This window comes from Molothrus aeneus, chromosome 5, assembly GCF_037042795.1.
Source record: "Molothrus aeneus isolate 106 chromosome 5, BPBGC_Maene_1.0, whole genome shotgun sequence".
In the NCBI taxonomy this organism is placed as follows: Eukaryota; Metazoa; Chordata; class Aves; order Passeriformes; family Icteridae; genus Molothrus; species Molothrus aeneus.
Window position 1 is genome coordinate 69,577,083 of NC_089650.1, and position 23,011 is coordinate 69,600,093.

At 53.5% G+C, this 23,011-nt stretch overlaps 1 protein-coding gene across 2 annotated transcripts in view; it reads right to left on the reverse strand.

Moving 5' to 3' along the window:
• Positions 1 to 232: 232 nt before the first annotated feature.
• NRF1 (nuclear respiratory factor 1) overlaps positions 233 to 23,011 on the reverse strand; it is a 60,792-nt gene continuing 38,013 nt past the window's right edge. For both annotated transcript variants that reach the window (XM_066550161.1, XM_066550162.1), the window contains one exon: positions 233 to 485. In XM_066550161.1, the coding sequence (XP_066406258.1) occupies positions 322 to 485 (164 nt within the window). In that variant the 3' untranslated portion in view covers positions 233 to 321. The remainder of the gene's footprint in view (positions 486 to 23,011) is intronic.

The following is a 23,011-nucleotide window of genomic DNA, read 5'->3' on the forward strand; positions in this document are numbered from 1 at the left end:
TCTTTCCAACCTCCTCAGAATCAAAGTCCCGTCACAATTTGGCTTCTCGTTCCTCCGAGAGCAGAGTGGCGCTAGAAAAATGCACTTTACACACATCCTCTGCCAGGATTTGGTTGGTTTTTTGGTTTTTTTTTTTTTTTGCTTTTTTTCTGTTTTTCTCAATTAAAAAAAAAAAAAAAGAGAAAAAAAAAAAGAAAAAGAAAAAAAAAAAAGTTTTGTTTCCAAAGCCGGGAGAGACTCAAATGCCACCTGATTGCATCTCTGGAGAGGCATAAAAAATCTGCAGTGGAGGAGGCTGGGCAGGGTGGGGCTGCTCCGGGGTCACTGGTCCAGGGTCACCACCTCCACCGCCTGCCCGTCCATGGTGACGGCCGTGTCCGCGATCCGCGTGGTCACCGGCGCCATCGCCACCTGCACCGGGCCGTTCCCCTGCGCCAGGCTGGTCACCACCGTCTGGTACATGCTCACCGGGATCTGCACCAGCCCTGCGGGGACAAAGGGACACCCGCGGCGTCAGGAGAGGGGACAGAGCAGCCACGGGAGGTGCCCAGGGGTGTGGGGGCTGCCGCTGGGGGTGGCTCTTTGGAGCTCTCCCACCTGGAGGGGGGTTCTCTACTCCGTGAGGATCTGGAGCTGCTGGGGTGAACCCAGAGGAGGCCCCGGAGCTGCTGCAGGGCTGGAGCCCCTCTGCTCTGGAGCCAGGCTGGGAGAGCTGGGGGTGCCCAGCCTAGAGAAGGCTCCAGGGAGAGCTTCCAGCACATTCCAGGGGCTCCAGGAGAGCTGCAGAGGGACTGGGGCCAAGGCCTGCAGGGACAGCACCCAGGGAATGGCTCCCAGTGCCAGAGGGCAGCCAGGGATGGGATCTTGGCAATGAGGAATTCCTGGCTGGGCTGGAATTGCCAGAGCAGCTGGGGCTGCCCCTGCATCCCTGCAATGTCCAAGGTTGGACAGGGTTTGGAGCATCCTGGGATATTTGAAGGTGTCCCTGCCCATGGTTTGGGTTGGAACTGGATGATCTTTAAAGTTCCTTCCCACCCAAACCATGCCGTGACTCTATCCATGGAAAGCAGCAATCAGGAAGGACCTTTAGGACTTTGGAACTTCAGGAAGTGGCGTCCCAGCTGTGTCCAGGCTGGGTGGATGATCTGTGCCTTGGTGGCCTCGCTGAGCTGGATCTGCCCTCCCTGGAGCCAACGGGATGGGAATAGGGATGGGATGGGGTTGAGATGGGTGGCAGCTCCAGGGAAGGAATAAGGATGAGGAGGAAAGAAATAACATCATTTCTGGAGGAGGAACCCAGCCCAGCCATGTTTTGGGGTGGTACAGCAGGGAGCTGCTCAGCCAAACCCATCAGGCCGAGTTTTCCTGGAGCAGGGATTGCTCCCACCCACCCCACAGCCCACCAGGGATCCTCCACACGCTCTTCACAGGTTTTCCACTTGATATACCCAGAATTGGGAACTGTGGGGCTGAAGAAGGGATAAATTTGGCTTCTCCCATCCCCTGTAACTCTGCAGGTCACCCCACCAGTGGCATGTGAGAGGATCCCATTGCTGTGCATCCATGAACCCCATTACAACCCTCTCCAACACAATTCCCTTCCTCCTGGGAAAGGGCAACAAGCCCTGGCCAAGCCAACCCTGCTCCTGGCACCGGCCCCAGGCTCTCACAGTGTGCATGTGACACACAGCACAGAGAAAGGAAAGCAATCCCCCTTTCTCAGCCCTTCCCCAGCCATGGATGGGTCCAGCAAAGTAGAAACAGCTTTTGCCAAGGCTGCAGGAATGGATCAGATGCCTCCAGGCTGAGGATGGAGCTGGCAAAGCTTCGGGCTGGGAGGAAAACGCTGCAGTGCCAAAGGCGAGTCCTGGTGAGCCAGGAAACACCAACCAAGGTGACAACAAAACAACGGGGCCCCTGAGGGCCACTGTGATGTGAATGGTGGAAAGAGGCAGAAAAAATAGCAAGGAGCTCTCAACAGAGTTGGACAGGGCAGGGGAATGGCAAATCCTGCAGGCTGGGAGGAGAAACTCCATCGTTCTACCCCGGTGTTATCCCTGTGCCCACCTCCACCTTTGGCTTGACCAAGGGGATTTGGACAAGAGAGCTCATTTAGACATTTCAGAAACTACCCACACCTCTGCTGGGGGAAAAACCAGCTTTTTGAGGTCAGCAAATGCTTCCAGCAGCAGCAGCAGCAGCAGCACGGGATGGATGGGCAGCCCTGCCAGGACAGCAGGCTCCCGAGCGAGGCTTTCCCGAAAAAGCAGCGCAACCCCTTTGGGCTGAGGAGCAGGGAGCAGAGCTCTGCCCCACCAAGGGCACTGGTTTGGTAACAGAGGCAGCTCTGTGTCCTTGGATAACTCTGTGTGCAGACAGGAAAGCTTAGGAGTTAATCATGCTGACCAGGTGGGTGACCCCGGCGCTGCCTCAGCCCTCCCCTCGGGCTCCGGGGCTGGGAATGCTCCTGATGCCCCAGCCTGAGGGCTCCTGGCCACACGCCCCAGGCCCAGCCAAGGAACTGGTTCCCTGCTTGGTTGTTCAGCACCAGCTCCCACGGAGGCACAGAGTCAGGAGGAGGTTCCCAGCTCCCTCTGGTCAGTGGGAATTTCAGGAACAGAAGAAATGAGCAAACAGAGCTCAGGCTCAGCCCGGCTGAAGGGAATCTCTGAGCAGACCCCTCGGGGGAACACAGCACAGCCCAGTTTAGGCAAGAGCTGGAGCTCTGGCCTGGGATGCACCTCAAATCCGTGCTCCAGACCAACAAGCCAACTAAGCCCTTTGGGTTACTTGGGTTGTTAACCCAGAGGAGATCAAACATGGACAGCCCAGGGAGCAGAGCCACCACCACCCCCCGTGGGCCACAGACTGCGCCATGCTCGAGCCACCGCTCTGTCCAAACGTGCCAAAAGCAGGCACTGGCGAGCCCTGGGCACCCATGGGGGTGTTTGGGAAGGGTGAGTTTGTTCAGCCAGGGCTTGGCCGAGCCTGGGCAGCTCTGGGAGCTCCTGGGAAGTCTCGGTGAGAGGCGGCGCGGATCCCGCTCTGCTCTGCGTGGGATTAACACAAATCGCCTCAGCAGATGACGTGGTGGCCCTTCCTGCCAGGGGTGGTGACAAACCAGAGCAGGAGAGGGCTGCAAAGTCTGCTGTGCATTAGAGCAGAGCCGATCGCCCTTGGGAGAGAGACGATTAAAGCACTGAGATGCTGTAATCAGGTCTGGGATTGGCCCCGCACTGCATCTGCTCAGACCTGCGCCCTGATTAGCCCTAATCTAGCTGGCATATGTTAATCTAAAGCATGGATTTCAGACCCTTTCAATTGTATTAAAAACAGGAAATCCATTAGACAAAAAAAAACCCCAAAACCCAGCCAGCCCCAAACCAACTTCTTGAGTCTTTGGGAAATACATTTGTGCACAGAAAGTGGAGTGGGGCTGTGAGGAACGGGGCAGGCAGGGAATGGGATCCCACTGGAACCTGAGGCTGCTCAGAGCAGCTCCTGCCTGGCAGGGACAGCAGCAGAGGGGATGGATCACACACAGAGCAGCACAAACCATGCCCGTGGGCTCCCAGGAAGAGGCAGCCAGGCTGTGCCTTTGCTTCCCCGCCGTGGAGCCCCCAAAAAGCCCCTCTGTCCTCAGCAGGGGTGAGGAGCCAGCTCCAGGCAGGTGAGCAGATGGTGGGAACTTCTCAGCACCCTCGTGCTTGAGGGAAGAACCCAAGAGTGGAGATGGCCCCTGAGGGGAGTTTATGGCTCTGCAGGTTGAGATGTCACAAGGAACATTGCTGGGCGTGGAGGAGGAGTGGGGACACAAGTGTGGGGTCACGAAACAGCACAGAACTATTGCTCTTGGGAGTTCTTTTATGGCACAAAATGGAAAATGCACAAGGACTTGAGCCATCACCTTGGAGCCCCTCGGAGAGCACAGGACACTGTCTGGTTTGGAGCAAGGCAAAATGATGAAAACCCAGATGAAAGCCCAGATGAAAGCCCAGAACCTCAACTGCTGCTGCTATTGGGGATCCAGGGGATCCAGAGGTGAAGGTTGACTCTTCTTGCTCTGGTTTCTTGGGCACCAAAGGCCAGGGTCAGGAGTGAGCGACCTCACCAGTCCCTCGGCCCCCTGTTTCAGCACCAAATGGAAAAGGCTCAAAAAAGTGGAATTTTCCACTGGACTTTCTTGGCTGTGGACGTCCAACTCCTCCCGAGGAGTTTGTTTCCATCAGCACTGGGGGAAACCAGAGCAAGCTGTGCTGAGCACCATCCTGCTGAAGCCTTTTGTGGCAGATCCTCCTGCACCTTCTCCTTCCCCTCCTCTGGAGGCAGGGCTGGGGAATCCAGCTGAAATTCCTGTGCTCAGGAATGCACTGCAGGGCCCTGGCTCACAGGGCAGCAGACACCATCTCATCACCACACTCCCTGCAGAGCCAAGGGTGACTTTGGAAGATGTGATGGAAGAATTTTTGTCAATGATTCAGAATGAGTAGATTTTAATACACAAAAAAAGAAAATCAAGCCAGAAGACTTCCAAAAAATGAAATGTTTGCCCTTGGTGGGCAGCACAATAAAGGGGCACTGGGCATGCTTTGATCTGTCTTTCCAGGTGTAAAACATCAAGGCTGATGCAGGTAAGTAGGGAATAATCATCTTTTCTGATTGTCTTGCCCCCAGTAAGACACGAGCTTGAAGTGCAGCATGGAAACCTGCACTTAGGAGGTGGAAAAATCCCAGATGACAGCTGAGCATAAGGTTGGTGAAGCTCTGGAGCAAAGTCTCCATCACTGGAGGTGTTTTAGAGGAAGTAAGACTGAGGCTGGCTCAGGAGAGGGGCTGGTCCTACAGAATCCTGGAGCAAAACCCATTTCTGTCCTCACCAACTGGACCTTTGGACAGCACCTGGAGTGTTACTGCCAACACTGCTCAGCACAAATGGTAAAATGTCCCACAATTGATATTTTTATTAGATGCTTCCTTTGACTGGGAACTGGGTTGGTGAAGATTTAAAAAAAATATCCTCTTGACCACCTCCTTTCTGGGGAACTGACTGCAGAGGCCTTCAAGAGGTGGAGGGAGGGGACAATCAGTGGGCACCAGGGTGTATTTTCAGGGAGATAAACCAGTTTCTAACAAGGTCCAGCCACAGCAGCTGAAATGAGAGCTCTCAGAGTCAGGTGTTACCCTGACAAATGCTGGAGTGCCAAACCAAACGTGTCCCTTGAGGCACGAGGTGCTGACGTGACACCCCAGAAGGGATTTCACCCAAAGCCAGCCTCAGAAACAAAGCATTTCAGGAATCCCACCACACTCAGCAGTGGCAGAGGAGCAGAAGACATCTCTCAACACAGACACTTGGTTTAAGATAAGACGAACTGAAAGCTCACCCTCCATCTTTTACCACCTCAGCTGCAAGATTGACTCTGACATCTTTCAGGATGATAACTGGAAGGATTGTTCCCATCAGAAATGGCTCAGTGCCCCATGTCTGGAAGCGTCCAAGGCCAGCTGGGACAGGGCTTGGGGCAACCTGGGATAGTGGGAGGTGTGGCTGGAACAGGATGATCTTTGGTCCCTTCCAACCCCAGCTGGTCTGGATTCTGTGATGCTGACAAACCACAAAACCCCCATGCAGTGATGCAAGCTCTGAGAGCTTTCCAGGCTCACAAGTCACAGCTCCTCCCTGCAGAACCCCTGTGCCAGCCAGGTCAAAATGTGAAGGCTTCTCCACCAAATCATCTGCAGGAAGCTGCAGTCCTCATTCAAGATCCCCCATCATCTGTCTTTACAGGAGCTACTCTGGTCAAAACCCCAATAAAGAACAATTTAATGAGGCACCCGAGGCTTTGATATCAAAGACAATTAAATTACATCATAGCCCTGACTTTTCCTTAGAAGGGAAGATAAATGCAGGAGATGAGATCCAACATTCCCATCCACAGCTGCACAGGATGCAGCCCAGAGTCACTGCCTCCTTCCCTGCATCCACCACACCTCCATGGTCACAGCTCATCTCTCAGACTGTCCCTGGGGGGGTCTCCTGCCTGCTTAACATGGTCAGTGACTCCTTCTTTCCTGGGCTTTTCGAGGAATGCCTGGATGTGGCACTAAGGGCTCTGGGCTGGGGGACACAGTGGGGATTTGGCACAGCTGGGATTTGGTGACCTTGGAGATCTCCTAACTGATGCAGTGTGGGATTCTGGTTCCTCTGGATCTGCTGCAGGGAGTTTTCCCTCTCTGCTCACTCAGGGCAGCAGGAGTTGCTGTCTCAGTGACCCCCAAAGCCACTGGTTGATCTGGGACACCATGGGAACGGGACAGGCCAGGAGGCAACACCACATTTACACAGCTCAATCTTCCTCCCACCCACTCAGCTTCAGCACAATGTTGGTATTTTGCAACAAGGTGGTGTTTTAAATAAAATCCAAACATCCAAAGTTGAGGTTTACCTCCAAATCTTGGTCGGGGACCAACCTTCCTTCCCTGGCTGGGAGCACCAGCATCTTTGGGACACTCCTGGTTTCTTCCTCCCGATGAAGAGGGAAGGGCCACGGCCTAGCCAAGACCTGAAACATCTTTGGCTTGATATCCCTTATTTCTTCTTAGATCTTTTGTGGGGGCTTTGAGTTTTTGGGGTTTGTTTTGGATGTTTAGGGAGTTTTTGGACTTCTTTTAAGGTTGCGGCACTTGGAGACAAAAACCACAGAGCTGGAACTCCTGACTGACAGGAATTATCTCCCCTGGAGCCTCAGCACTTCCATGGAAAGAAGGGAATTAAATCCCATTGAGCCAACATGATGCCCAGACTCTTCCCTGGCACAGCAAAGACCCACAGTCTGCAGCACTGGGGACAAACATGTCCTTCACTGGTGACACCAGTGCCACGGACCTGTCTTTGCAGCAAGGACAGTCCCAGGAGGAGAAAAACTTGCAGTGATGTTTAACATGGGAAACAATCTGAAATCCCAGCTTTTCTCTTTTTTTTTGGATGGAAAAACTCCCAAGAAAAGGGTGCTTGGGAAAAGCAGAACAGCAGTTTGGTGTCCTGGGGGTGGATTAGCTCCACACTTTTTGCTTTGCCTTACCTGAGGCCATCTGTCCCCTCCTCTCCCCTTCATGGGGTGAGTTTAGAGCTGGAGAACAGCCCCTGGGCATCACCTGAGGCAGAACTGAGCTGTCCCTGCTTAAACTCAGTCCTCACCTAGACCTGCCCCTCTCGTGCTGGGTCTCCAGGGCATGGCACCTTAAACTGGAGTTGATTTGTCACTAAGGAGGGGTGACAAACCCAGGGAATGTGTCTGCCTGTGGGAAGGAAGGTTTTTCCTGGGCTCCAGGGCTGGAAGCTTAGAGAATAACCTGTCTAAGCCTCCCTGATGAGCTGGCTTTGGCGTGGACACACCTGAGAAGATTAGAAGTCTATCGTGGTCAATCATCTCTACACGAAACGCAGATAAAAATAGAGAAAGTCCAAACCCCAAAGGTCTGCTCCAGCTGGGCTCTGCTTCCCCCATGATCTGCTGGGTGTTGGTACAAAACAGGGGTTATCTGTGCCCAGCTTCTCAGGAAATGGGAAGAGGAAACACCTCAGGATAAATCAGCCTGTTCCTCTCCTCAGGAATCAGGTGTTAAACCGGTGAACGAGATTCTGAACAATCACCTCAAAGGGATCCCTGGTAGATTTTGCCAAAAATACTTTGCTTTTAACATCCCCAGGGGCTCTCCCAGAGGGAGAGATGGATTCTTATCCTGCTTTTATAAACAGCTTTTAGTGTCCTGTATTTTCCATAATTTTTTATTAATGGCTACTGTGTGAAGCATGGCAGGGCACCACCTAAAATTACAAAACCATTTTATTACCTGAGTGAAATCACCACATCCCAAAGGCATTGCAACCCCAAACGGTGTTCAGGCACAAAAACCAGACAGACAGAGCCCCTTTAACCCCAAGAAACACCAAGAGGGACCTAAAGGTCCAAGTGCAAAACCAGCTAAATCCCAACATTCCAAACTACCACCACAAAAATCCACTCACCTGATGAACCCTCTGCCATGTTCCACTTGCAGCACGAATAGTCTGCTGCTAGGATGCCTGACAATGAAATGCAAATGTAAAAGGGGAGATACTACAGCTGGAGAGGGGGATTTAGTGGGGTGATTAATGTATTCATAGGAAATGCATCCTTTGGTTTACTGGGTGAGTGCAAAAATTCAGTGCCCCCACAGAATTAGCACCCCAATATCAGGCAGAGCAACTAAAATATTTCTAATTCCATACAGAACATGGAGTGTGTAAGTGGAAGGTAAAGTGGGAGGTAAGAATAAGGCACTGCCAGATATTTTACCAACATTTAGATGTTGAATTGGCCCAGAGAGGCCCACTGAGGAAAGTCTGCAGTGAAATCCATCACGGAGAAGCTCAGGCCGCCTCCAACAAAGCTCTCCACAATTCCCACCGTGAGAGACTAATGAGGAGCAGAAATGGCTGCCAAAGTGGAATTTCCACATATCCCAGGAGCACGAGGCTGGGAAGTTCATGGAATCCAGGCACTCCTTGGGGCCTGGGAGGAGCTCCATGTGATTTTAAGGCTCGGGGTGCCTGGCAGGGTTCAGCGGAGCCGCTGCCGACGGATCGCGAGCGAGCACGGACGCGGGCACATCCTACAGAGCGCTGAGCACATGGAGACATAAAGCAGCCATTGTGCTGGCAGAAAGGCAATCTGTAACCAGATAGGCCCTGGCTCCATCTAAAAGCCATTTTCCCAGCATTTTTGCAGATTTGCTCCCCAGGAGCCTTCCCTGCCACAACAGGGTGCACATTCATGGCCAACCGGCGGGTCCGACGCCTCGGGTTCTCCCTCCCTGCCCCATCAGTGCCTCTGTGCCAGGGAATTCTGTGCTCCTAACCCAACAGAGGTGGCTTCAGCCCCCCAGCAGAGCCTTTGGAGGAGGATAACTCCTTGGGAAAGCATTTAAATCTTTACCCTGGTATGGAAAGCTGCAGCTGTGGTGATCTGCTGGAGCCTCACCTCGCACCAGGTCCTGCCCAGCTACCAGGAGGTAAGTTTGGCTTTTTTCCTCAGGGGAAAAGGGGCTGGAAATGCACCTGAAGGCTCCTTTTTTTTCCCTTCACCTCAAAGCACAGCCTCCAAATCCAGCTAGAAAAGCATCCCTGCTGCAAACCAGCACATCCCCTCCTGCAGCAGCCTCCTGGGCTTTGGTGTCCACAGCCCGTCCTTTATAGGACAAGGGACAGATTTGGCCCAGTTTCCCCCCAGGTAGGACCTGGCCCATCCTCAGCGAGGTAAGCAATAAATCACAGTGAAAACACAGCTCAGATGTGGAACTTTTCATGTAAAGAGCAAGTTTTTACAGTCCACATTCCTCCTGTTTTGTACACCACCGTCCCCCGCTGCCTGGCAGGTGAGATGGGCTCCCACCTCGCTCCCCTGAGAGTATTTATCCTTGGAATGCTGCTGCCTCTGGCAGATTCCTCCCTTTTAAACTCTGCACATCTGGTGCTAAAACCACAAAGTTGGGGCTCTGGCCTGGTGACTGAAGGCACAGAACTTTTGTGCTCCAACCATCCAGGCCTGGGGGTTGGAAGGATCCTTTGCACACCAAGAGAAAGCAATGATGGGTGCAGGGAGAGGGATCAGTTTGTTTTCTCAAAAAGGAGATTTCCAGCTGTTTTGTCCCTGTGGGTCTCGCCCTGGATGTGCAAAGTGGAGATTTGTGGCACATGGACCTGCACAGACAAAATCTGTGAGGAGAATCAAGCAGTGCAAGAGCCTGTCCTGTCCTTCCCAGGCAGACAGAACAGGTTGGAGAATGAGAGAGCTGGGGTGGTGGTGACTGGAGAATTCTGTTTTTTATTTGCTGGGATGATTCAGGCCCAAATCCCCACTGCTCTGGCTCAGATGGGAGGCCCACAGGTGAGGAAGCACATCTCCAACAGCAGCAAATACACAGAAACCCTAAAACCCAGCTGAGTCCAAGCTGGACTTCAAACCTCTTATTATTGGAAGTGCAACTCAAATTGTTTTTTTTTTTGAGAGAACACACCAGGAACCTCTGAGAAAGACATCATAACTCATCCTTGGGTCAGAGCAATGGGAAATAACAGAGACCAAACTCACTGCTGGCTCTGACTGAGCAGAAACCCCCCTGGTGCTGATCCCTGCCACTTCAAAGGAGCTGAACATCCCTCATTGATGCCAGCAATAAAATTCCACTTCCATTAGCTCCATGTCCACCACTTAAAGGCAGCAGTCCCACTTTACACACCAATTAGAGCTCCCCTAATGCTTGGCAGTACAAAGCTTTGGGGTTTTTGGTTGTTTCCCCCATGGGAAGAGGTGGAAGGGAAGAGATCAGGCAGCTCAGGGGAATAGCAGAGAGCCTTTCACTGCGAGGGCTCTGCTCAAATCTGCCCTAGGCCAGAGGAACAGATGGTCCCTCCCGAGGGCTGGGCTCTGGCTTACATGGAATAAGGGATTGTCTCAGGCCACTGGTGGACAATTTACTGCAGCCACAAACACCCTGCTGGTGGTTTCTGCTCGAGAAACCCAGGGATTCCACGGCTACGAAGCAACTGCTGCCTACCTGATCCCAGGCACCTCATTCCTGCAGGGAACTCAGGGGAATTGCTGCCTGTGAGGTGCAGGAACCTGGATCTCAGGCTAAAACCACCTGCTTTAGCTGTCATCAGCTCCTTGGACTTGTCAGCACCAGCACACACTCACTGACCTTCCCTTGGGAGGTTTGCAAGGTTAAAACCATGGGGAAAAGGGAGATGGGGAAGTTCAGGGATCTGAACAACAAGGGGGCAAACCCACAGGGAAAGGAAGTTTGCTACAGTCTGTAAGCTGGGGGTGGGAATAATAAACCCATGATTAATTTCAAACCAATGCCAAGCTAGTGTTCCCTCAGTCTGTATCTTCTCCAGGGCAGAACTGAACTTCCCATGGGCAGATGGCAAAAATTCCATTGAGTATCCCAGGAGCAGAACAGGGTCCACATGAGCCACCAGAAATTGTTACCCAGAGAGAGGAATTTCTATAACTGTGAGGGAATAAATTATGCCAAAAAATCCACAGAGGGTGGGAGGCAGAAGTCAAATTCAGGCTCAAAAATGCCACTCATGGTTTTGGAAAATATTCAGAGGAAACCACTTGAGGAGAAACAGCTTTCTTAAAATTCTTGGAACCTGTTCTGCAGCTCCACAAGGGCTCCCAGGAGGAATCCTGGAAGTGAGGGCTCCTGCCCTGGCTTTTCAGGGATGGCTCCAGAGACATCCAGTGGGGCTGGGCTCGTGCAGCCTCTCCCAGTGTGTGTGGAGCAGGGAAAATAGGGCGATTCCCTGGAATCTTCCTGCACAGCTGTTTACCCTCTGAGGATTACTGCTGTCACATGAGCTGCTTTACAGCAAAGCCAAGCTGTCTCCACGAGCTGAGAAGGTCACTGGGAGACAGGGCCCTGCAGGGACAGACACATCACCCTCCTCTGCCTTCCCAAAGGGACACCAGGCTGTGGGAAGGGCGTTCCTGATGCTCAGAGGGCAAGGGAAGGTGGTTCTGCCTCCTCCCCTCTGCTCAGCTGGACTCCACATCACAGGAGGGAAATCCCAGTGCTGAGCCACTGCTGTCCAGGGACCAGGCTCCAAGCAAAGTGCTGGAAACTGGAAGAGTCCTTATGGTGACAGACTTGCCTTCTCTTCCTTGGGTGCCCACCAATGTTTGGGACAAAGCCACCCAATGGTCACCAGCCAAGGGACACCAAGGTGCAGCTGCATCTCCTCAGGCTCTTGTGCAACCTGCTGATGCCTCAAACAACACCCCAGACAATCCCAGAGCATGAAATGTCCTCCTCAATCCCGAATCTAATGGCTGAACATCAAGGAAGAGGAAAGAATTTCACTTGGGAAAGCAGAAATCTGAAAGTTCAGCGCAGCCCCTCGGGAAAATTCAGTAAAACCTCCCATGTTCCTCACTCTGCCAGGGCAGGGCTGGTGCACAAGGGAAACCTTTCTGCTCACAGGCTCAGGAGCTGCAGGACAGGGCTCTTTACTATGCCCCAGAGGCACAAGACAGATGGGGCTGTGCTTTTAGCCTTTAAAATCAGAGCCTGCTCCGGAGATCCAACGAGGAGGATAAATCCAGGCACCGAGTGAGCCTCTGGGTGTGCTCGGGAAAAAAGCAATGGAGGAACTTGGGAGGTCAGAGCCTGCTGAGGAAGCAGCTGAGGCTCTCAGAAAAGAGGGGCTGAGCACTTTTCAAGGCAAAGAAAGCCAAGAGCCAGCTGGAGTTTGGAGAAGTCCATCCAGGAAGTGGGGAACGCACATTCCAGAGAGGAGCAGGGTGAGAGGGAGCACAGAAACCACAAGTGGCCCGCAGGGAGGAAACTTTGGTGTAAAACAAAAGGCCACGAGCTCGGTAAATGAAGAGCCAGCAAACCTCAGCGCAGGGAGCAGCTCCAGGGTGCAGGCAGGGCATTTCTCCTTCCCCAGGGCGGGGGGAGAGCTCCCAGAGCCCAGCTCATTTCCTAAGATGCCTCCCGCAGCAGCGACAGCTTGCTGGGATTTCAGCCAGCTTCCCATTTGGATCAGATTGCACCCTGCACCCGGGGACAGCCATTAAGGGCCCGCAGCTCACAAAGTGCCCTCGGGTCACAGCAGCCTCCTTCCATTCCCAGTTCAGCTCTGGCCTGGGCCAGCCCAGCTCGCAGCCACCAGGGCACCCCGATGGTGGCAGGAGCTGTGTCCCGCTGTCACCCACCTGCAGGCTGCAGCAGGCTCTGCCATGGGGGTGCAGGGGGGTCAGGGAGCCCCTCTCCATCTGCCCAGGGGAATCCCAGGGAATGAACTCCCAGTGGCACAGCACAGGTGGAAGCGGCGGTGACGTCCCCAGCCTTGCCCGTGGTGCAGCACTGTCCCTCCCCACCATGGATGGGGGTGAGGCAGGAGGCCTTGCAAGCCAAAATCTGCCAAAATCTGCACTGGGAGATGCTGCAGCTGCTCCCCAGCTGTGGGGAGCACTGCCCAGCCTCAGCCCTGGGCTCAGCTGGAGGAACTGCCCTGAACTCCAGGCACAAATTTAGCTCTGCTCTGGGCAGCAGCTCACAGGGAGGGAGAGCTGGGACCTCTCTTTGGGGTTTCTGGAGGAGCAGGATGAGCAGGGATGGTGCCAGCAGCACGAAACTGCCCTGGATCTCTGCTGTGAAGCTGGAAGATCTGCCAGAGATGGGCTCAAAAAGCTGAGGTGGGGCTGCCACACGCTGCAGATGGTTTGGAATGGGTTGTTACTACAGGGAGAATCCAGCACAGGGGAATTTTATCCTGGAGAAAGGAGCAGCAAAGCAGAGCTGGTCTCAATTTTGGCTTCATCTATGTCCACCCAACTGTTTTCTCCAGGCTGGTGGTGCCTGTGGCCCTTCCAGGAGCACCACAATCCTGTCTGGACCCCCTGAAGAAGCTCTGCTGGTCAAGCCTCTGACCAAAGTTAGGTTAAGCATGGAGGAGAAGACCAGGAAAAAGGACTCAGCAGCATCTCTGATGGGTCAGGAGAGATTTCTGCCCCTACCTGTGCCCTTCTCCCTAAGCCAAGGGCTGTAAATAAAACAGCACCAGGCTGGAGAGGTGCAGATTGTCAGGAGAGCAATTCCCTATCCTGGAGCCAAAACTCTGATCCCAGAGGGTGGCACTGCTGAGATCTGCTTGCAGACACCCTTCAAAAACACCTCCATCCTTCTCATCCTTACATCCCCATTCCTGGGCTGGAAACAGTGGCAAACAAGGAAATGTTTCCTTGTGCTTCCAGATGTATTTAGAAGAAGATGCCAACTCTACTGGCTGCCATTCCTGTCCTGCCTGGCTTCAACCACATCTCTTTTAGACAGGAGCTTGTCCAAGGATTAAAATTCCCATCTACTACAGACACCCCAAAAATTTTGCTGTGACCACAGAGCCACAGGCCCTGCCAGCCCCAGCCACCCAGAGGGGACCAGGAAAGCTCAGGGCATGGCTCTCAAAGCCAAGTTGTTGGGGATTTTCACACAATAAATGGAAAAAACCCCCCTGGAATTTAATGTGAATGCTGCTGGTGGTAAAGTCAACTGAAAGGTCACTAAGGGATCACAGAACCATGGAATGGTTTTGGGTGGGAAGGGACCTTTCAAGGGCATCCAGTGCCACCCCTGCCGTGGCAGGGACACCTCCCACTGTCCCAGGCTGCTCCAGCCCCAGTGTCCAGCCTGGCCTGGGGCACTGCAGGGATGCAGGGGCAGCCCCAGCTGCTCTGGCAATCCCAGCCCAGCCAGGAATTCCTCATTGCCAAGATCCCATCCCTGGCTGCCCTCTGGCACTGGGAGCCATTCCCTGGGTGCTGTCCCTGCAGGCCTTGGCCCCAGTCCCTCTGCAGCTCTCCTGGAGCCCCTTCAGGCCCTGCCTGGGGCTCTGAGCTCTCCCTGGAGGTTTGGTTTCTTGAACACAGAGAAAAGCAGGATCCAGGGAACACAAACACATCCCTTCACCTGCCACAAGGCCTCTTTTCAGCACCCATCCTGCTCTGAGCAGCTCCTGCTGAAGCCACCTGAATTCCTGAGGGGCTGTGAGATGAAGGTGCAGAAGCCTGAAAAAGCATCCTACAAACCCACCAAACAAACAGGCTTCAAATCCAACCCAAACCCACAGGGAGTCCCAGTCAAGCATCACATTCAGAGAGTTCCCAGCCAGACTGACTAATTCCTGGTCTTGGGATGAAGAGTCACCATGTAAATTGGGGGATTTAACAGAAAACAACTGGGATCCATCAAATATGAAACTTCCCAACACGACACTCAGAAGACAGTGTCAGATCATCTGAATTTTCCAAGGGAAATTCAGGATCAGCCAAAAGAACTTCAGCTTCCTGATAGCACAGCAAAGATGGGAACTGCTTTAGGTAGTCAGACCTGCTTTAAATTCTTACACCAGCCAACAGGCAGCTCCTCTTTCAAAATTTATGGCTAAAGAAGAAATCCTGCCCAGCCTGGAGTCGCTGGCAGTGCTGCTCCCTTCCCTCTTGCAGCCCAGAACAAAAGGGAACATATTGCAACTATGCTGAGAGAGAGGAGGGCTGCTGTCTATTGCTTTAAATGTAATGTTAATGCCCTCTAATCAGCTTTAATTTTTAAACAGACCCAGCCCTCCTGTCCATTTCCCCTAATTCAGGACACGTGGAAGGTAAATGGCCTGTGCTCAAAGCAGGCCAGCCTGGGCTGTGACAGCTGGGGAGCCTGGCAGGCTCAACTGCCTGATCACAGCAATGCATGTCAGAGCTCACCAGGGGAGGGCTGGAGATGCTGTGAGGTCAGGGAGAAGCCAGGAGACAAGGCCAGACAGGGCACGGCTCCTTTAGGGGCTGGGAGCTCCCCGAGACCAGCAGGAGTGGCAGAAATGATGGAAGGGATGGAAGTGTCCAGGGAAAGGCCTGGGATAAACCCCTCCCTGCCCCAGGGAAGGGGCTCCATAAACCCCTAGGATAAACCCCTCCCTGCCCCAGGGAAGGGGCTCCATAAACCCCTGGGATAAACCCCTCCCTGCCCCAGGGAAGGGGCTCCATAAACCCCTGGGATAAACCCCTCCCTGCCCCAGGAAAGGGGCTCCATAAACCCCTGGGATAAACCCCTCCCTGCCCCAGGAAAGGGGCTCCATAAACCCCTCCCTGCCTCAGGGAAGAGGCTCCATAAACCCCTGGGATAAACCCTTCCCTGCCCCAGGGAAGGGGCTCCATAAACCCCTGGGATAAACCCTTCCCTGCCCCAGGGAAGAGGTTCCCTTTGGGATATTGGGAACTCTGGCACTGACACGCTGAGCAGGGACAACATCAAGAGCTGAGTCACTCCTGGGGCCTCCCCAGGGCGCTGCCTCCTCCCTCTGTGCTCTCAAAGAGGAGATTTCACGTGAGACTTGGATACAGAACAGGGGCATGGAACCACCTGGGAGGCTCCTTGTGCTCCTCAGGCACTTTGTGAAGAGGAGAGAGGCCTTGGGACATCCTGAGTGCTCATCATATCAAAATATCCACAAGAATCATGGAACGGTTTGGGCTGGAAGGGATCCTGAAGATCCAGCTCCAACCCCCTGTCCCCATGGCAGGGACACCTCCCACTGTCCCAAGGTGCTCCAAGCCCTGTCCAACCTGGCCCTGGACATTCCAGGCATCCAGGGGTAACCACAGCTGCTCTGGACAACCTGTGCTAGGGCTTCCCCCTGCTCCCAGGGGAATTCCTTCCCAAAATCCCATCCCATGCAGAGGACCCTGCCCTGTGACAGTGGGAAGCCATTCCTGTAAGCCTCACTCCTACGAATCCCCATTCTACACTGTAAGCTCTCCCTGCAGCCTTCTCTTCTCCAGGCCAAATAAAGACAATAAAATGAAGTTTTTCTCCTCCAAAAGACCAAACTGTCCCCACAAATAACTACTGTGTGTTCCCACCACGGAAGCCCAAAGGAACCGGGCAGTGCGGGGCTGGTTCCGCCCCACACCGGGAACGGGACCCGGAGCGGGGGAAGCTCCGGCCACGGATGTGGGACAGGGGGGGCTATTTTTAACCCCGGTTGGTGGGCAGACAAATCCTAATCGCCAGCGGCAGCCGCCTCAGCAGCAGGGCCAGGATGTCAGAGCAAAGCCGGGCGGTGGCAGCGAGTGCCAGCCCCGCGTCACGGCGGGATTAGCGGCGGCAATCGGCCAGCACCGCAAACACCGCCCCCGGGGGCTCCGGAGGGCACGGCAAGGTGTGCCAGGGCGGGCACGGCAAGGTGTGCCAGGGCGGGCACGGCAAGGTGTGCCAGGGCGGGCACGGCAAGGTGTGCCAGGGTGGGCTCCAAAGGGCACGGCAAGGTGTGCCAGGGCGGGCAGGGCAAGGTGTGCCAGGGCGGGCACGGCAAGGTGTGCCAGGGTGGGCTCCAAAGGGCACGGCAAAGTGTGCCAGGGTGGGCTCCAAAGGGCATGGCAAGGTGTGCCAGGGCGGGCACAGCAAGGTGTGCCAGGGTGGGCTCCAAAGGGCACGGCAAGGTGTGCCAGGGCGGGCATGGCAAGGTGTGCCAGGGTGGGCACGGCAAGGTGTGCCAGGGTGGGAACACTGCAGCCCTCCTGGGGGCTCCAAAGGGCATGACAAGGCGTGCCAGGGCGGGCACAGCAAGGTGTGCCAGGATGGGCTCCAAAGGGCACAGCAAGGTGTGCCAGGGCGGGCACACTGCAGCCCTTGGGAGATTCCAAAGGGCAGGGCAAGGTGTGCCAGGACAGGCATGGCAAGGTGTGCCAGGGCGGGCACGGCAAGGTGTGCCAGGGTGGGCATGGCAAGGTGTGCCAGGGTGGGCTCCAAAGGGCATGGCAAGGTGTGCCAGGGCGGGCAGGGCAAGGTGTGCCAGGGTGGGCACGGCAAGGTGTGCCAGGGTGGGCATGGCAAGGTGTGCCGGATGGGCTCCAAAGGGCATGGCAAGGTGTGCCAGGGCGGGCAGGGCAAGGTGTGCCAGGGCGGGCTCCAAAGGGCATGGCAAGGTGTGCCAGGGCGGGCTCCAAAGGGCACAGCAAGGTGTGCCAGGGCGGGCACGGCAAGGTGTGCCAGGGCGGGCACACTGCAGCCCTTGGGGCCTAAGGGGTGTTCTGGCTCTCCTCCTGCTGGCAAGGAGCTGGGGCTGGTGCCCCAAACTGCCAGCAGGGAATTCCTGGTCACACCCAGCAGTGACACTGACAGAGTGTTGGTTTTCCCAGCTTTTATGGAGATGGGGCAGCTGAGAGGTGTCTGAAGAGATTTTGTTCTATTATCAGCTTTGATGAATAGTGAGGCACAAGAGATGTACAGCTCAAAGCTATTCCATCAGAAGTGAACCTGGTGTTTGGTTACAATACTTTGTAAATGCTTTTCAGCCTGTTAGCTTTTGCCACACAGTGCTGCTGTTACTTCTAACACCAATCACTCAGTATTACCCCATCTCAATAAAATCTAAAAAATCCAGCAACAGGGAATGGGGGTGGGCACAGGATGCAGTCAGGAACCCCCTCTCTGCAGGGGAGTGAGTGTCCTTGGAATCATGGAATCATTAAGGTTGGAAAACACTTCCCAGATTGAGTCCCACCATCCCCCAGCACTGCCAAGGCCACCACTGTCCCATGTCCCCAAGTGCCACATGCATGGGGTTTGAAATCCCTCCAGGGATGGGGACCCCAAACCTCCCTGGGCAGCTGTGCACAGCCCTTTCCAGGAAGGAATTTTCCCTAGAATCCACCCTGAGGCTCTGTCCTCTGTTCCCTCTCCTCCTGTCCCTGTTCCCTGGGAGCACAGCCCGACCCCATGTCCCCAGGTGCCACATCCATGGGGCTTTGAAATCCCTCCAGGGATGGGGACTCCAGCCCTGCCCTGTTCCAATGCCTGACAGGAGAGGAATTTCAGTGCCTTTCAGTGAGGAATTTTTTTCCTAACATCCTAAACCTCCCTGATGCAATTTGAGGCCGTTTCCTCTGGTCCCGTTGCTCGTTCCCTGGGAGAAGAGACCCCAACCCCACACAGATGAAGCTCCTTTTAACTGAGCTTTATGCCAAGGGATTTCACTCAGAGCCCAACAGCTCTGTTGCTGATAATTATTCATTGATACACAGCAATTTGTCCTCTAGGAAACGCCTCTCCCTGTTCCTGGAGCTGCTCAGCAAACCCAGGAATGAATTCACTCTTCTGCTCCCCTTGCTGGCTTCTCTTCTACCCTTTCTCATCTGAAACACACCTGCAAAAACAATTTTCCTCACCTTTCCTTCAGATTTGGATTAAATCCTACCTGTTTCAGGGAAAACCTTCATAAAAAAATTCTGTTCCCACCAGGGAGGCCCTACAAAAAGCTTGACTCTTTCCTTCCTGTCCTCCTGGATGCAAACATGCTGATCTGCACTTTGCCAAGCTGCTAGCGACTCATTTGGCTCCATCTTCCCTAAAAAGGAGATCCAACAGGAAAAACATGAAATACTCCTTTATAAAAAGTGACATTTGCAGCCCCTCAGCCTCCCCCCATGAAATGCATAAATGTTTTTCTCAGGTGAAAAAGCCACCAGCTTCCAGTGGCTCCGTGCTGCACCTCCCTATCCCAAGGAATCCCAAAGCAAGGACAGGGATCCCACACCTGTGCTGGGCTTTCCCACCTGTGTTCCTGCCCTCTGGGGGACACACACAGCACAGGGAACAGGATCCCAGTCCTGCCTCTCCCTCCTGGGTGTGTTCTCATCTGCAGGCAGCCAGGTGGGACTGGCAGGCAGAGCTCCAGGACTGGAGCTGCCAGAGGAGAGTAAATTCCCATTTCCCATCTGCACGGCCCAGCCTGGGCACAGCTCCCCACCTGCTCACTCTGGGTGGGAAGCTCAGCAGCCTCGCCCAGAACTGAAACTTTTCCAGCATTTAAACCTCTTCCCACATGGAAATCACCACCTGGAGCAGCAATTCTGTGTGGCACTGTCACCCCAAACCCCGCTGAGGCTCCTTTATCCCGTGCATGTTGGAGTCCTGCATGCAGAGAATTTGAAACTTTCTGTGCTGAAGGGCACAGAGCCACAAGAAAATACTATATTTGACCTGAGGCTGTGGAGAAAGCTTCCAAAGTTGATTGACAGCACTATGGGTTTGTAGTTTGATTAGAAGTCTGTAATATCACAGCGTGGAAAACTTAGTGTTTAAGGTTTTAAAATAAAACAATATATATGGGGCAAGATAGAAGTTTTAGGGCAGTGGCTAGTTGTTCTTCTTCACCTTCTTCTTCATAAGTTTAAGTAGCATTTTGTAATTAGACAAAAAAAGCTCACATTGCAGGCTTTGAGTGATGAGTTATTAAGTTAAAAGTAAAAATAATTTAGGTGTCATTTCTTAATTGGATAGTTTAGCCTCAAAAGACCTTGTATAAAAAGATAGTTGGTCATTTTGTAGCTTGTTAGTAGAATGCTGTAGAACTCACCACTTGTAAAATAAGTAAGAAATAATAAACACCTAAATCTGAACACAAAATATCATCTCAAGAGCTTCAATCCCAGCCTTGAGAGAAGCAGGAAAAAGAAGCCAAAAGCCAACAGCACTGATGCCTCCTTCCTGGGCTTGTGAAAGCAGGGAGCTCTCTAATCCCCCCTGCCCACGTCAGACCCTAATGCTCCTCACAGATCCTGGCTCAGCTCAGCCCTGAACACAGCCCCCTCTGCTTGTGTGGAGTGCAGGATTGGATTTTTGGGATGGAGAAGGGCAGGACTCTGGGTGGGCTCCTCTCAGCGCCCCCTTTGTGCTCCCAGGAGCATCTCCAGCAGCACAAGGAGGAGATCCAGCAGGAAAATCTGCTCTGGGGACAGGAAAAGAACAGCCAAGGGGGACATGCAGGATCCACTGGATCTCTGGTCTGAAATTAATTCCCTGGTTATGGCTGGATCCCACACATCCTCCACAGCTTCTTCTTCTATCCCAACTCTTCCCACTGCTCCTCTTTCCAGGCCCTGGTTTGAATCCCAGCTGGAGCTGGAGCGTTCCACTCCTCTCACCTGCCACAGCAGCCCCGGGCTGGTGCTGTTGAACCCAGGCTGGGCAGGGAGCTGCCCTGCCCCTCCCGGGGCACAGCCCTGCCCCTCCCGGGCAGCCCTGCAGGCACGGCCCCGCCAGGAGCCTCATCAATATTTCAGCATCAGCCGGGAAGCCCTGGCAGCTCTCAGGGCCCCACGATCAATGGCAAACAAAGGGCGGCTGCGGGAGGAGGCTGCTCCAGCACGGCACCTCCCCAGCTCCTCTCGCTCCAAAAGCAGCTCCAGGGCACAGGGTTGTTCTCAGCAGAGCATTTCCCAGCATTTTCAGGGCCTGGTGCTGCCACACTCCCCTCCTCTTGCTCTCCATATCCCTCTGTTCAATACCAACCACTTAGGAACAAAACCATCTGAGGCTCCGAGTGTGGGGTCACCAGTTCCTGCATCCCCACTCGAAGCAGATGCTCCTGAGGAGCAGGAAAACCTTAATGCACTTAGCTGGCTTGACACTGCATGGGAGCAGGAGATCTTGTTTCCTTCAGCTGGGAATGGAACAGATCACAAGATTATCCACAGCCCTTTCGCAGTGCAGCCACGTTCCTGGGCTCCCTGCAAGATATCCAGCCCTAGATTCCAACGTTTCCATGAATATTCAGAGGTCTCCTCTTTTTAGCCATCCTGGTCATCTTGTATTGTTATTATTATTCAGATAATTCCAGAGAAGGGATGGAAAAATTGCCATAGTGAGAGAAAAATGAAAAAAAAATTTAAAAAAGAGAGTAATTACACTAAGTGGCTAAAATCAGGAATGAAACACCTTGCCTGACCTCCAGACATTTTCACAGAAATCAGGGAATGGTTTGGGTTGGAAGTAAGTTAAAGATCATCTCATTCCTGCCATGGGGACACCTTCCACCATCTCAGGTTGTTCCAAACCTGTCCAACCTGACCTTGGACACTCCCAGGGATGGGGAGGTGTCAAACTATCTCCTTTGCCTTATCAATAAGATGGAGATAAATTTCTATCCTACCCTTCCAGATAGGTTTTTTCCTCAGAAAAGTCCTGCAGAAGGGTCAGAGCATTCCCAGAGAGAAGCATTTATTGGGAATATCAGCAAATTAAGACCTTGCAAGCAACAACGAGAAGGGGAAATTTGCTGGTTAGGACCACTCTGGCTGTGGCAGTTTTCCCCAAATCACTCCCAATTCCACCTCCTCTGGACAGAAGGGCACAGAGTGGATTTTTCCCGCTGCATCCATCAAATGGTGTCCAGGAGGATGCTCCCACCCCGGCTATGGAGATAAATCCTGCCAGCAGTGAATCCATCTGCTCTGCCTCCCCAGACAGAGACAGCAGCAATGGATACCAGCATCTCCTCCATCCCTGAGGGAGATCTATTAGCTGGTTACGTAAGGAAGCAGCAGCATGGAGCTTCCAAGGACTCCAAAGCCCTTCCCCTTAATACCACCGGAGATTAGAGCAAATCGAAGGAGAGTGGAAAGCAGGCGAGGGGCTGTGGGCGAGGTTGTGCTCACAGGAAAATGCTGCAGCCTCTCCTCTTAATGCACTCTAAATCCCATCAGATTTCCAACTCGGCTGCTAGGAAAAAAAAAAGGAGAAAAAAAAAGGAAAAAAAAAAAAGCCCAGCCTGTATTGAAATGATGTCAGCGCTGGGAGAGTGAGGTGGAGTGACTCAGGGAGGGTGTGGAGAAGGGGAGTTTGAGGGGAAGCATCCAGAGGAATCCAGACTGTGAAAGCATTTTGGAAGCAGAGCAGAAGGAGCCAGGGGTGCAGATCTGCTTTTCCAAATCTGATTTGTTGCTGCTTTTGAGCATCCAGGGTCAGATCCTGCCTCTGATAAACACACAGCACTTATCGCCCTCACGCCAGGCTGCCGGCACAATAAACACAACCCTGCTCTTCCCTCGGTGCCAGATGCATTCCCAGCTCCGGGGACAGGGATTTCCCTTCATTTCTGCTCCCTCTTCAGGCTGGCTGACTCCACAGCAAGGGAACAAAACCAGCTCCGAGTCAAGTTCTCTTCCCTCCTCTGCTGCAAACTGAACATCGACGTTTCACACGGAGCGCGCTCCTGGCTGGATGAGGATCCCGATGGAAGGCAGCTCTCACCTGAGCAGGTTTCTGCTTTCGTGCAAAGTGACAGCTCTGCCACCCAGCCACACGTGCTTGGCCCCTCTTTGACAATTCCTGTTCAAACAGCCTCACCCTTGAGGTGAGGTTTCTTTACAACTTCACCCTTTGCGCTCTCTTTCCTGGCAGATTTTGACACACCTCCTTCCACCTAACCCAAACAACCAGTGGGTCTTTTCTTGGGCAATTCCATAACAACCAGCCTGAGCTTGGAAATTATCCCAGAGTCAGGCTGGAAAAGACCTCTGGGATTACTGAATCCAACCTATGACCCAACGCCAAGACATTCAGTGCCACGTCCAGGTGTTCTTAAACACCTCCAGGCTCAGGCAGAAGCGCAGGACAACTG